Source organism: Cladophialophora immunda, assembly GCF_000835495.1.
Source record: "Cladophialophora immunda strain CBS 83496 unplaced genomic scaffold supercont1.4, whole genome shotgun sequence".
In the NCBI taxonomy this organism is placed as follows: Eukaryota; Fungi; Ascomycota; class Eurotiomycetes; order Chaetothyriales; family Herpotrichiellaceae; genus Cladophialophora; species Cladophialophora immunda.
In genome coordinates, this window is record NW_015622544.1 from 1,981,770 (window position 1) to 1,995,009 (window position 13,240).

General features: G+C 53.4%; 3 protein-coding genes across 4 annotated transcripts; all 3 read right to left on the minus strand.

Annotated features, from left to right (window-relative positions):
• Nucleotides 1–58: 58 nt before the first annotated feature.
• On the minus strand, nt 59–3,705 carry PV07_07091 (the record flags this gene model as incomplete). 2 transcript variants are annotated; one of them, XM_016394143.1, is made up of 8 exons in its annotated part: nt 3,500–3,705; nt 2,787–3,024; nt 2,552–2,729; nt 2,173–2,507; nt 2,034–2,118; nt 1,906–1,944; nt 1,636–1,854; nt 59–1,583 (listed from the first exon to the last, which is right to left on the minus strand). In XM_016394143.1, the coding sequence occupies exons 2-8, from the start codon at nt 2,922–2,924 to the stop codon at nt 730–732; spliced, it is 1,848 nt and encodes a 615-aa protein (XP_016247562.1). In that variant the 5' UTR covers nt 2,925–3,024; nt 3,500–3,705. The 2 variants fall into 2 exon arrangements, with proteins under 2 accessions (XP_016247562.1, XP_016247563.1); XM_016394144.1 differs by lacking the exon at nt 3,500–3,705 and having other exon boundaries at nt 730–1,583; nt 2,787–3,153.
• A 2,310-nt stretch (nt 3,706–6,015) lies between these two features.
• On the minus strand, nt 6,016–6,775 carry PV07_07092 (uncharacterized protein). Its single transcript, XM_016394145.1, has one exon. The coding sequence runs from the start codon at nt 6,659–6,661 to the stop codon at nt 6,188–6,190; it is 474 nt and encodes a 157-aa protein (XP_016247564.1). The 5' UTR covers nt 6,662–6,775; the 3' UTR covers nt 6,016–6,187.
• Nucleotides 6,768–12,725, minus strand: PV07_07093 (uncharacterized protein). Its single transcript, XM_016394146.1, has 9 exons — nt 12,204–12,725; nt 9,318–12,150; nt 9,153–9,185; nt 8,890–8,993; nt 8,766–8,811; nt 8,280–8,708; nt 7,827–8,182; nt 7,507–7,730; nt 6,768–7,412 (listed from the first exon to the last, which is right to left on the minus strand). Exons 1-9 carry the CDS (start codon nt 12,494–12,496, stop codon nt 7,054–7,056), a joined length of 4,677 nt encoding a protein of 1,558 aa, XP_016247565.1. The 5' UTR covers nt 12,497–12,725; the 3' UTR covers nt 6,768–7,053.
• Between the last annotated feature and the right edge of the window lie 515 nt (nt 12,726–13,240).

Here is a 13,240-nt window from a genome sequence, read left to right on the forward strand (position 1 = left end):
TCACACCAACTCTTCTAGGCTACAACTAATTCACCATCTGGATCTTTGGGTTATATGCATTCATTTGACATGGTTAGATGCCCAATATCTTGACTCGTATCTCATCTACATTGACCCGAGAAAGCCCCAAGCAAATGCTCACATTCATTATGAGAACGCCGCACAAGCTGTTCGATGGGCCTCAAACCACAATCAAAGCAAACCAAGTCAGAACCGCAAAGCAGTCGCAACTGAGATAGTCCGAAAACCCAAGGCCAAAACACTGCCCAAGAGAGAATCGCTCGTATCTTTCGCCTCGCCAATCCTGCCGTGCCGAATACGAATGGTCACTGTCTTCCACCTGGCACGACCGAGGCGCCACCCTGACAACCCGACTCATTACCTCACTCCAAACTTTTAGCTGTGACTTGCTCCAATTCATGGCTGCTGTGCTTCATCCCCTTGTCAGAAATGCAGAAAATGCAGCCGATAAATGCAACAGGTCAAAGAATGCAGACCGAAACGAAGAAAATCATAAAAACGACAAAACGTGATAAAGCGCAAAAGGGAATTCGTGCAACGTGGTGGCGGGTACCGCAGTCGAGAGTATTTCCGGCAAAGCAGGCCATGATGGGATCTGCTGAGATATGAGCGGCGAGAATTCTGCCCGCAATTGGCACTGTCACCTTGTTTTGAGATGGGACGGGTTGACCACAGGCTTCGGAGACGTGAGCTTGAGGTTGAAAGACATCACCAATGATCGAGCTTGTAGCAACGGTCAGCCATCATCTCCATGCTGATGTCCGGAGTTGGTATCATTGCGGCTTGCTGTGTTTCTGCAACCCGCAGCGGCAAAGAACGTCGCGCGTTGTCCCCAAAGTCGTGGTAAAGCATGGGGTTTACGACGGTGGGAGCCAGTCCACTTTGGATCCCGTTGGCCATTTCGAGCGACTCTTGAGCAAAATATCCGTGTCTCAAGCCAACCGGGTGTGGCGCCATATTAGAGGGGATGCCGAACATCTCGGGAGGTGGGTCAGGTCCCATGTCTGGCAGCATCCCTGACCAGGTTGAAGAGTGAAGGTCTGTAGTGAGATGACCACTATGCGCAGCAGCATGGATCATGGCGTTCGTCCCAGCGTGGCTGTCAATATTGCGCGCAAACACACTGGGTGGTACCTGGTGGATTCCAGCTATTGGTAGCATGACGCCATCTGTTAGTGTCGTCCCGTCCTCCATCCCCATTTTCACCCCAGGAGAAAACTCCTGTCCTGTCCGCGGGGCAATAACCGATACCACCCGAGCGCTATTGAAGCTCTGTCGAGGTCGACGCGGTGCGTAGCGACGACTGCTGGCTTCCTTGAAACCCGAGGTCCGAGCTTTGTTGCTTAGGAGGCGAGCGTCCGTGGCAGTCTGATCATTGGGAGATGTTTGTGTAGATGAGCCTGGCGTTGGTTCATGCTCTTCACCGGCATCTATGGAGCCGTCACTGGATGCCCCAAGCGCAGAACCAGCTCGCCGAAGCCCGTCGTCATCAGAATCGATTGCGGACAATTTGGAACTGGTACCGTCGCCGTAGTCACAAACAAAGACCAGCGTATCGCCGTCTGCCGATGTCAGTGCTGCGGCCATACTTTATCACCTCTCCCAGGGGCTTACCTATCTCGTTGGCCTCATACTGCTCTTGTTTCTCTCTCGCATTCACAATCTGTTGAATGATATCCCAGCGGTCTTCTCGCAACTCACTTCTCTTCGTCTGCAGAGATTCTAGCAGGTCTCGAGCCCTGACGAATTGCTGGTTCGCCCCATCCGACGGAGGGTTCGTAATGACTGGCTGGGGGGTATTCGTGATCAAATGGACGAGCAGCCGGGTTCTGTCTGCGCATCGTCAGCAATTAAAACTTGGATATGCCATTGGAGGAAGCTTACCATCGCGACCAATATGATCTGGCTCTCGGTGGATGACATCTGGAAAAGAACAGCAGATGTTAGACTCTTGGGAGATGCGCACGCATATGATAAGGTAGGTCATGTCGCAGGGAAGATGGATGACATACCAGCAGGCCAGTAAGGTGGCCGAGTCCGATCCGGATCCGGAGGCTCGCCCCGTGGCATTTGGCCATTATAAGGATGCGTCGATTGCTGGAATCTTCAGTTATTCTTGGTTGAAAACAGTTCCCGGAGTAGCCATCGAACCTTCTTGGGGTGGAGTCTTTTGATCCAGACCTTGGCCACCAGCCGACAAGCCACCTGTTGCAGTATCAAAAAGGCCTCTCTATACCAGTGGGCTAGCTTCTCATGGTCGTCCACCCGGATTTGAGATGCGGGAGCTTCCCAGAGCCTTGCTCCGCCACCACTCTGCTGAGGCCGTGATCTTGACGTATTTCTTGAGCAGATGTTGGTCTTAGATCTGTGCCGCTTCAGAGGACGTTGCGCGGGCCAAGTAATTGCACCGCCTGCCGTTACCGCATCCGCCACAGGTTCTGGCTTCGAGGGTTTAGCATTTTGGTGATTGGCGCCGCAGCAATGGGCTACTCCAGTCAGTACTGTGTTGACCCGTAATGGGGTCACATACCGGGAGCGCTGGGGCTACGCATGGACAGGTATTGGGCAAAGGTCCCATGAGACTCGCCAATAATCGCCCATCTGTCCTTCTTGATATTGGGGGAAACCACAACCTCGGGGACACCATGAGGACCCGGCACCAGGCCGATGAAATCTTCGCAATCTTCGACGAGCTTCTTGATTTCATTCTGCAATGAAGGTTAACTCGACTTGTTCTCTTTGCCGATTTTGAACGCATTGCTTACTATCAGGTATTGTTGCTTAGCTTCTTTGGTCAGACCGGATACTGCAGCACCAAGTGTTTTCGGATCTTCTTGAGGCGTGGTTGAGAGCTTGTCGGTAGGGGACTGAGGGGACGACTTGAAGTTCACTTCAGAAGTCATTTTCAATGTAAAGGCTTAATCCACATTGCAGGATTCCTGGGTTTTGGAAAGTGGAGAAAGAGTGCTCGACAGCCGAGATGGAGTCTAAGCAAAGCTGACTCTAAAGCGAAGAACATAATTGTTAGTGACTGTGATTCGACCTAGAGCGTGGAACCTCATGTGTACAAAGACCAGGCGACGTCTGGCCAATGCCCAAGAGCCTAAAGGCATGACTTTGGGGCGGTGTGCTTGTAGAGGGGTAAGGGGAAGGCATGGAGCGACAGAGTGCAAACGGGGGAGAGCTAGTTAGAACGTCTCTAACGGTTCACACATGCTCGGACAGTCCCAGGACTGCGGCTAGACCTTGGGGGGCAAGGCGCATGCAGTGCGGCTAAGTTAGGGCCAAACCCAGTCGCCTTGCATGCCCCAGGGATCTCCAAGCTAACAGTTTGGGGCTTCCCCACTGGCACCCGCTCACGGCGACGGATCGTCAGTTCCTCGACATCCGCCAGCGTCAAAGAGGACGACATGCGCATCACCGCAGATATCTCGGGCGAACGACAACTTGTGGAGAGAGAGACGGAATCACCACGAACCTTTTCTTCGCCTGGGTGGCAGGTGCGCTCCTGGGTAACGGCGCAAGGGAAATGGTGCCGCGGCTCTTGAGCTAGAATGCAAAGTTGTAAGAATGAGGCGTTCTTGGTTCGTATGAGGGTCGAATGTATCTGTCGCCTCGCTGTGTACACCGCAAAAGCAATAACAACAAACCACCACAAAAAGCGACGAAAACAGAGACGAGGCCGGCCAGCGAGATTGATGGGGACGAGCTCTCGGCTCTAAACAGCCATCAGTGAGCTGCAATTACCGTTGCGAATATTCGAATTGGACAGTAGGTGGTTCGGAGGAGGATGGGTGTAAGAAGGGACTGCAGAAGAGGCAGGATTTCGTCTTGTTTCTCTAGGAGTCAAGTCTTGAGGATAGCAGATTTGGATGAATAGGCCACCAAGACGGAAGTGCGACAGTCCAGCGAGGTGCGTTGATCGATTTCTTTGGGATTGTTTGCTTGATTTCGCTTTCTCGACCGTCTAGTTTTGAGGCGTGGATGACGGCAGGGTTGGAGCGGAAGGACGGCCTGGCTAGCTGGGTACAAATGAAAGTGTCTAGGGAAAGGAAGAGGAAACCGAGTTCCCCGGAGTGGTCCAGACGAAGATGTATATGCGATTGCCAATCGGACGACGCCATGCAAGCAGCCAATAGGCAAGGAGGGGATCAGAGGGAGTCGAGATAGAATGGGGCATAGGTTCGTGGAGCAGCGACTGAAGAGAAGAGAGGGTTGTGTGGGTGGGTGGGTGGGTGGATGATGGCGGCGGTGGTGGTCTTGGTGTGTCAGTGAGCGACAACTCCCACTGCAAAGGGGGAATAGCGAGACTCGAGAGTGGCGGCAGGTGTCAGAAGAAAACTTGCAACCAGAAGTCCATCTCTTTCCAAAGGCTTGTGTACCTGAGAGGGGTGGGAGGAGGAGGGAGGAGTCGACTTTTGTCGGGCTTGTCCCTCGTTGCACCGGTCCGTCACGCTCTGGGGTCACGGTTCGGTTTGGGCCTGTCTCTCCTTAGGATCGAGGTGCCTCTTTCGGCTGGACAAGTGCAAGGCTTGCAGTTTTCTCCGACGGGGTTCCCTATACTCACGCCAGACGCAAATCTCAGCCTAAAAGCCTTTCCGTGAGAGAGAATGAACTCCTTGGCAGCATGGGGGTCCCAACGGTCTTTGCAATCTGGAGCAAACGGCCCGTTGAGGCATTGCAAGGGGGGCGGTGCATCGAGTTGCTTTGGATGGCTTGTGCTTTGGCGGTTCGGGTGAGTTGGACAAGCGACGGCAGCATGGTTCCGACTTGTGTGCCAGGCAGAAATGGGCATGGACAAGGTCTGAGTAACGGGGAGAGGGGAGACTGCAGGAAGTGGCTGCAAACCAGTGAAAAAGGCCTCGAGTGCCGGCAGTTGGCAAGAACCCGCGCGATGGCCTTATCGCCTCGGTCACTGACTAGCTGGCTCCAGCTCCAGCTCCAACTCCATCATCGCGCACCTCCACGCACCACCATGCAACACCACGACTAGCAGCAACAGCCTGTTTGTTTCTAGCTCTAGCGAATTTCGAGTCGCCCCTCCTCCGTTGTCTGCCCGTTCGTCCTACTCATCGGTAAACTCACACGCTAAGGGATTCCTTCTGTGACACGCTGAGCTGCGAATGCCCTCAACAAGCCAAACCAATCGATCAATCAATCGTCCAGCCACTCCCATTCTGGTTACGCTGGTCGTGAACCTGGCCGTGAGTCTTCTGTCTGGACATCATTCGGGCCAATAGCTCCTAGCTGGCTAACGTTGCTCGCCAGGGATACAGAGCGACGGACCCTGCTTTCCACTCTCATCGTCCCCTCTCTCTTCCTCTCTCCCACAGAAGCAAACTGCAGATACGATGCTGTCACATCTTCCCTTTCCGAGACCTCAAGGACTTGACTCGGCCTGGCCAACGGCAAGACGGGAGCTGCCGAGAGGGAAGAGACAAGAGGCCAGAGAACCAGGCGGGCCGCATATCTTGCACAGAGACCGCCCCCTGGCCTTCTGTTTGAATCTTGTCACCCCCCCCCCTCCCCCCCGGCTTCTGTCAACGATCTTGGACCAGGGCTACCCACCATCTCTGCAATTTTGCGGCCAGCGCGCTAGCCTCTTTCCGTCTTAAGCAATCCGACATGTTCTCCTCTCGTCCTGAGGCTCAAATTTTCGCGGAGCTTCCCGTGGGCAATCAGTAGCTGTGGCCACCATTCAAGGGATACGGACACGGCCTCGCATTTTGACTTTTGTCTCCCTTCGAACTGGCCAAGATCTACGGCAAACCGCCGTTTGCGGGCGGGGAAGGTGACCGAAATGGAGAAGCCTCCCTTCACAGAGGTATGGCAGGCGAAACTTTGTTTCCGGCTCCGAATTGCACTTGCACCATTGTGGCAGCGCCTGACGTCGCTTTTCATCTCCGCCCTCTAGTGGCTTGTGCATCATCCATGGGCGCAACCAAGAGGCAGAGGCCAAGGAGGTGATTCAAAGCGAACACGGAAAGAGTGAAAGCCTCATTCGACGGAAGTCCTATGCAACCAATGACGAATACCTGTGAAGCTGCAAAGGGACTGTACGTAAGTATTTCTGCCGAGGATTGCCTGGAGGCCTCCAACAGGGGTTTTAATACTGACACCTACTCTTTCAGTACAAGAGGCCACAGGGGCTGGCCGTGGTTTCATTTTACAATCGCTCTGGCGCTTGCTTGCCTCGAGGCCCCCGCAACCCCCTCACCTCTCTCTGTGTTCCCGTTGTCGGTGCCCCGCCACCAAAGGAATTTCGCCTCGAAGCCCGGATTTGATATTCATGCGCTCGGTGGAACCACACAACTACGATCTGGACACAAACTCTATTAATAGGTAACAGGTACACTGAGCTCAGAGAGGGAATGATATGGCTCGAGGTACCTGTACCAGAAAGACGGAAGTCACTGTATCTTAGAGCGCCTGACTGCACGCAGCACGGATCCATGCATTTTGTCCGACTCGTTTCATTCTTGCTTTTCGCATTGTGCCACCACTGACGCATATTTTGCACGACCGTGGGAGTAGTTGCATTGAGGACCGGATTGCCTAGACGGAAGAAACCCTTAACAATCACCGCGCGGCTTATGACCAAAACCAGGTTTGTCCTTTTCGTCAATGGGTTACACAGCATATGCCGGCTGGTGAGGCTGGCCTTTCCAGCGCTCACTAGTCGAGTCCGGAGCGCCTGTCCCGGCTCTTATTGGTGGGCCACAAGCCGTGCAATCATTCGATCTCCCCCCCCCCCTCCCCCTGAAGGCACCTGCTCATCGCGCCCAGACCAGGGCTGGTGTGAATGCTGCTTCTCCACCGAACGCTGCGCATCGGCAGAGTGGTGTGTACCATCAAAGTGGGCCGTCAGTCCTTCAACCCAAAGTTACGGCGTTGCTCTGTCGCCAGAGATCGCGCGTCATCACTCGGGAAGGGATGTTAAGGGATCGGTACCGTGGGGCCGGAACGAAGAGCAATCGTTCCCCGTCTGATGATTGCTTGAAGCGTTTAGTTTGCTAGGCTCTCACGCCTGTGCTAATGCTGATTTGCACCCGCTGCACCATTGCCGAACCCATCGAGCAAACCGGCTTCACGCACAAGCTCATAAAACAGGCCCCGCTTCTTGATCAACTCTTCTGGAGTGTCAAACTCTGCTACCCGGCCTTGCTGCAGCACCACTATACGATCGGAGTCCAGGATGGTGTTGATGCGATGCGCAATGGTGATAATGGTGCGGTTCTGGAAGATAGTGCTTCGAAGCGTGGCCTGAAGCATTCTGTCCGTCTCCACATCGACCGCTGCCGTTGCCTCATCCAGGACCAGGATATTGCTGGGTGTGAGCAGCGCACGCGCGAGAGAGACCAATTGACGCTGGCCTTGGCTCAGATTGGACCCTGCAGCCAACATTCGACAGTCAGAACACGCGGGAAAAAAACAATGGACATGTGCACGGGGTCCTCTGTGGTAAAGACACAGTGGCGGACTCACCAGCTTCGAGAATGGCAGCATTCAACTGGCCAGGCATGCTCGAGACATGCTCCTTGAGACGGGCGTGTTCAAGCACACTCCACAGTTCGGTGTCATCATGTACATGGCGAGGGTCCAGATTGTCACGAATTGTGCCTTCGAATAAAGCGGCATCTTGAGGGATGATTGCCAGCCGTCGCCGTAAATCTAGCAACCCAATCGATGAAGTGTTGAGCCCGTCGATGCTGCAGTAGAATGAGTTAGCTCAGCACCAGTTCGCCTCAGTCAGAGAACAGTAATGACCGGAACGCAACTCTGGTTTCAACATGTGTCGCACGCACCTGATAGAGCCAGATATCGGCTCGATGATCCGGAAGAGCGCCAACGTCAGCGAGCTCTTGCCTGCTCCCGTGCGGCCGACCACCCCAATCTTTTCATGAGCTTTGATGTTGAGGTTGATGTCCTTCAAGACGGGGTCCAGACCTTCCCGATATCGTGTCGAATAATTCTTGAAGGTGATCTGCCCCTGTGCGGGCCACCCGATGCTCGGTCTGCTCTTGAAAATGACATCAGGAGCTTCACTGGGCAAGTTGGCATACTCCAGGACTCTTTCCACCGACACGATATTAGTCTCCACCTCGACCGTCTGGCGGACAATCCAGTTCAGGGACTGTGTAATCTGCAAGGCATATGACATCTGAAATCCGGATCGAGTCAGTCATCTAAGCTGTGTATCGTCCGACCATGACGTGCATGAGAAACAACCATGGCGGCGGTCCACAGGGAAAACTTACCGCGAGGCCAACCATCCCGGCCGTCAGGCCGCTACCAGTTGTCACCGAGATGATGGCAAAGACGGCAGCTGCAAGGATAATGACAGACCCGATGAATTCCAAGCGGACGGCCAACCAACGATTGGCGCTAACCGAGGGAAAGTATGCCCGCAAGTTCGCGTCCATGCGCCACTCGTTCTCCAAGGCAAATCTCCTCTGTTGGCGATATGCACGAATGGTGGAGACGCCACCCAGCGACTCCTGAAAATGTGCATAGATCGGACTGCGACTGACGCTGTCAAGCCGTTTCAGCTCTCTCGAGGTTCGGAGGTAGTATTTTTGGTACATGATGTAGACGAAGCCCAGCGGCACCACCAGGATTAGGAAGATCGGGGTCGAAGCAGCAATGACGCCGAGTGTGAACAGTGCGCGACCAGTGTTGACAAAGAGCTGATTGGTGAGTTAGATGCCCTGCTAGATCAAGAATGTGAGTCTGTTCCCACTCACCATGTTGAAGGTGCGTGCGATAACTTCATCGACCCGGTAGATGTCGCTGAAAACAGGAGGTCAGCACGGATGTACTTACAAGCAATGCTACCGAGGGTACGGACGGGACGGCGCTGCAACGTACCTTGAGAACCGGTTCAGAATGCGTCCCACTGGAGTGGTATCAAAGAAGCTCATCGGAGACCGGAATATTGCGTATGCCATGCGATCATGTAACTTTCTCGAAGCCTATGGGGAAAAGCGTCAGAGACGACATGAGAGATCGTCTAACCGTGTCTCGCATGCATGCACCATGATCTCTTGACGTGATCGTCGTGACCCACGATTGGAGAAGTGCGAGGTACCGGAGACTACCTAGATCGGGGGCAGGAAAGGGGAAAACCATACCTCTATCGAGCAGAAGATCCAGAGAAGCAAGGTCTAGAGTACCCACAGGTTCATGTCAGTTCAGGTCACTTACGTGTTACAAAATAGCGAAGACCAAGACGTGAGACACGGATCATGCAGAATATAGATCCAAGACAGGGGAACTGAGAGATGACAGGTACGTACCTGAATGACGACCAATCCAGCACCACCGATGCCAAAAGCAAAGTAAATGCCAATGTACTTTCCGACCTGGGGATTCGATCCGTGGGATTCATTGATCTCGGACCACCTCTTCAGCCAGAAGCTCCCTCCAACCTGTGCCGTCTGAGCAGCTAGGAGGGCCATGAAATAGATCCCCACGGCGACGAGATTGCTTTCCTTCGCATAGCTTGTGTAGACTGACCATTTGACTTTGCCTTGTTCAGCTACTTCTTTGGTCTGTTTACTTTTCAGTTGCGCGCCCCCATGTTCTTCGTCTGTCAGGCGGCCCATGGGCCCGTGGAAACTGGTCGTCGAAGCGCGACGAAGAGTGTTGAAGCTGGATTTGCGGGCCTTCGAGGGACCACTGGGGCCGGCGTGGATGGGCACCAGCCCACCGACTTCTTGTTGCGATTCTTCGACTTCCTCGTCATCAAGTTCGTCCAGCGTGCTGCCGCCGTTGGCTCCGACAATGGTTGTGGAGTCGTCGGACTCCATTCCTTCGATACTTGGGCTGCGTTCTCCTTCGGATTCCTCTTCTTCGGCGGTAGCAGATTTGATCAGGGTGGCAACTTCGCCTCGCATGGCCATGAGCTGTTGGTATGTTCCCTTTTCAAGGATCGTCCCATCACGGAGCAGGTACATATAGTCTGCCTCCTTAAGGACAGTGATTGCATTGGTGGCCAGAATCCGCGCCTTGCCATTCAAAAGCCCGTTGGGACCAAGGACATTATTGATCAAATGACGTCCGACATGTTGGTCCACGGCTGAGAGAACATCGTCCATGAGATAGACATCTGCCCTTGCGTACACCGCTCGTGCCAAAGAAAGTCGAGCTTTTTGGCCACCAGATAGGGATATGCCACGTTCCCCTACTTCTGTCTGATCTCCATCCGGAAGTTGTCGGAAATCATCAACGAGAGCACAAGCGTTGACCGTCTGCTCATAGAAATGAGGATCCCATCGATGCCCAAAAACAATGTTTTCCTTGACACTAGCATTCATAATCCAGGCCGACTGTGCCGCATAAGCAATCCGGCCTCTCACAACCGTATCGCCACTGATTTTGTGAAGATCACCGAGGATAGCTTGCAACAGCGAAGATTTCCCAGCCCCCACCCGGCCAACGATGCAGGTCAGTTCTCCCTTATTGGCATTGAAGTTGATATTCTGGAGAACATTCTTGCCTGCATTCTTGTCCCAAGTGAAAGTAGCATCCTTGATAGAGACAGACGCGTCCCCTGCCTGTTTTGGGGGCTCGTCGATAAATCTCACTGCGTCTTCCTGGAGCTCGTCTGTGATAAAGAATGCAGTCAACCTACCCACGGCCACTGAAGCTTCGATAATGCTCGTGATGACCATAGGGAGGACTGTTAAGGGGAAGGTCAATAGATTGAACAAGGTCAGGGCCGGAAACACCAAGTCCGTTGTCAAAGGTCTATTGTTGACCAAGACGAATACCGCAAAGGTCGAACATGAGACAAAAAAGGGTGTCGAGGACCAGGTGAATGTTGCAAATGATTGTGCTGCGCCAATTTTGCGAAGGTTGTTCAACTCGAGATCGTTGCGAACATGGCTCAACTTGTCCATGAATGCGGAGCCCCATGCGTAGAGCTTGATGCTTTTCATGTTGTTGAGAATCTCTGTCATGAGCCGGGAGCGGCGATCCTTGTACTTCATCTGCGATAGTTGGAGCTTCTTCATGAATCTCGCAATAAAGCCATTGACAGGAATCATGATGACCATTGCAGCAACCCCGGCCAAGCAGGAAACTCCCACTAATTGATAGAGCGAAATCATACACAGGGTGATTTGGAACGGTGCTGACCATAATTGTTGACCCCATTGAGCGAGATCAGCGAGCCGTTGTTGATCAACGCTCATGTATGTCACAATGTCGCCGGTGGATTTTGTAGCCCTCGACTCATTTGACAACCGCAGGGATTTTGAATAGATCATCGCAGTCAACGAGGACTTGATTCGCATACCAGTCTCGAAAGCGCGCTGAAAGTACTGATGCAGCGCGGCGGTTTGGCAGATTGAAGTCGCAAACATTGCCAGCGCAATGGCCACTCCCCGGATCGCTGGCTGGCGTTCGCGACCTGGCCGATAGGAATCGACGAAAGTAATCAGAAGTCGAAGCAATTGCGGCTGGACAAATGCCAAACAGTCGCTAATTGATTTTATCAACGCTCCACGCAGATATGGGCCACCAAATGCTCTGGCCAGCGCGATCCAGAGGTTTGGTTTCTTCTTCTCCAGCTCGATTTCCCAAGCTTTCTGCAACTTGTCTCCCGTGACCCTGGTAGTATCTCGGTTCCGCAGATTCCACAAATCATCTTGGGTAAGAAAATTCTTGTAGCCAAATTTCATCAGAGGTGTCATCCAACCAAAGGTGAGAACCGAGAAAATATCGGCATACTCGTACGGACATTCGTCATCTGCTCCCAGCGCATCGTAAACGCTTTGTTTCTTCGAAACCAGGTACTCAAGAATAAACTCCACCACCGCCAGCCCAAGACTGATGTTGAATGTGACGAAGTATGGCAGGCGATCCTTGTATGATTCCCTAGCCACCAGCGAACGCAGCTTCAGAGTGTAAGCTAGAATAAAGAAGACCCAGAAAAACAGCACAACGCCATTTGGATTCCGCGACCGCCAATGCTCATAGTATTGTACCGTGAAGATGACCAGGAGTGATAGGATTGTGGCGATCGAGGTATAGAACCGGATATCTCGAAACCACACACCAGGTAGTTGTTCGATCTGTAGAGAGGCTTGAAGCGCAGTCGTAAGGATTATGGCAGCGACAATGGTTCTAGCATCAGGTCAGCCGCCGATACCGACAGAGTAATATCCATCAAGCCTCACAGTTTTGTATAGAAATGCCAGTTTTTGGGAACGTCCTGGGCGATACGTTTGGTGAACAAATACCACAAAGCTCCAGCACCAAACAGCACACCCCAAAGGGCAACACCCACGATCCAAACATCAAGGAAGCATGGCGTTAGATCCCATCGAAGGGAGCTCACGGGGCCCCAGCCCTCGGCATCACCACAGAATGGCTGGTTCGAGAGTGGTTCGAAACGATGGAGAGAACCAGAATCGAGCGGGAAGCGTCCCGGCGCAGTCAGAACAGACTGCAATCCCTCTGGATCCCTCATCTACCGCAATTGGCCCAGCATGTAAAGATAAAATGAATGCTGCTCGTCGACAGAATGGAAAGGACCGGCGAGGGAGTCTTCGAAAGTATTGTTTGCCGAGATTTTTGCAATCGTCCAGAGATGACAACTAGGAAGGCAAGTGCAGGCAATGCTAAGCTTGGATAGGCCGCGCAGGCGTGCCGATGATGCGTTGAGAGGCCCCGGTATTATCGGGGTTAAAGCGACCACCTTTAACTAAAAATTTACTCCAAGAGCTACAATATGTACCCCTCACCAAAGGAAATGCTTGTGCTGCCAAATTAACCGGAGGTGCAGTTACTCGTAGTGCTCGTACTCGGGCCAGGCACCCACCAGGCTCCAGGCTCCAGGCCGCTTGCCCCCAGTGGCGGTCCAGCAGCACAAATAGGCTCACCGCCGGATGCTAGCCAGGACTTTGAGCCACCGGCAGTGGGTGCAGCCAAGTGCGCCTTTTCACGTGACGAACTCATTTGTGGGCTGCGGTCCCAACGTCGACTCCCTCTCACCTCCCCGTCGCTTCTTCAAGCTCTGACTAGCTAGTCTCAGCGGAATTTGCCCTGTTCGCGGATGTCCAACGCACTCCGCCAGTGCCATTCACACCCTACCGACCTAGAAGAGATGTCAGCCCGCTTTGCCGCTGCTCCGAGGCCCGGATTCAGCCTCATCCTCTGTTCCCCTCGAAAAACGGCCGCCACGGTGGGATTGGTCTCGTCGAGCCACCCGCCC

Excerpts from the sequence above, each read along its gene's own strand:
- PV07_07092 (XM_016394145.1), bottom strand. The coding sequence starts at position 6,661 with ATGCTGTGTAACCCATTGACGAAAAGGACAAACCTGGTTTTGGTCATA.
- PV07_07093 (XM_016394146.1), bottom strand. The coding sequence starts at position 12,496 with ATGAGGGATCCAGAGGGATTGCAGTCTGTTCTGACTGCGCCGGGACGC. Across the intron at positions 12,151-12,203 it reads TGGCATTTCTATACAAAACT|AACCATTGTCGCTGCCATAA; the intron begins GTGAGGCTTGAT and ends ACCTGATGCTAG. Across the intron at positions 8,994-9,152 it reads GGATCTTCTGCTCGATAGAG|GCTTCGAGAAAGTTACATGA; the intron begins GTATGGTTTTCC and ends TTTTCCCCATAG.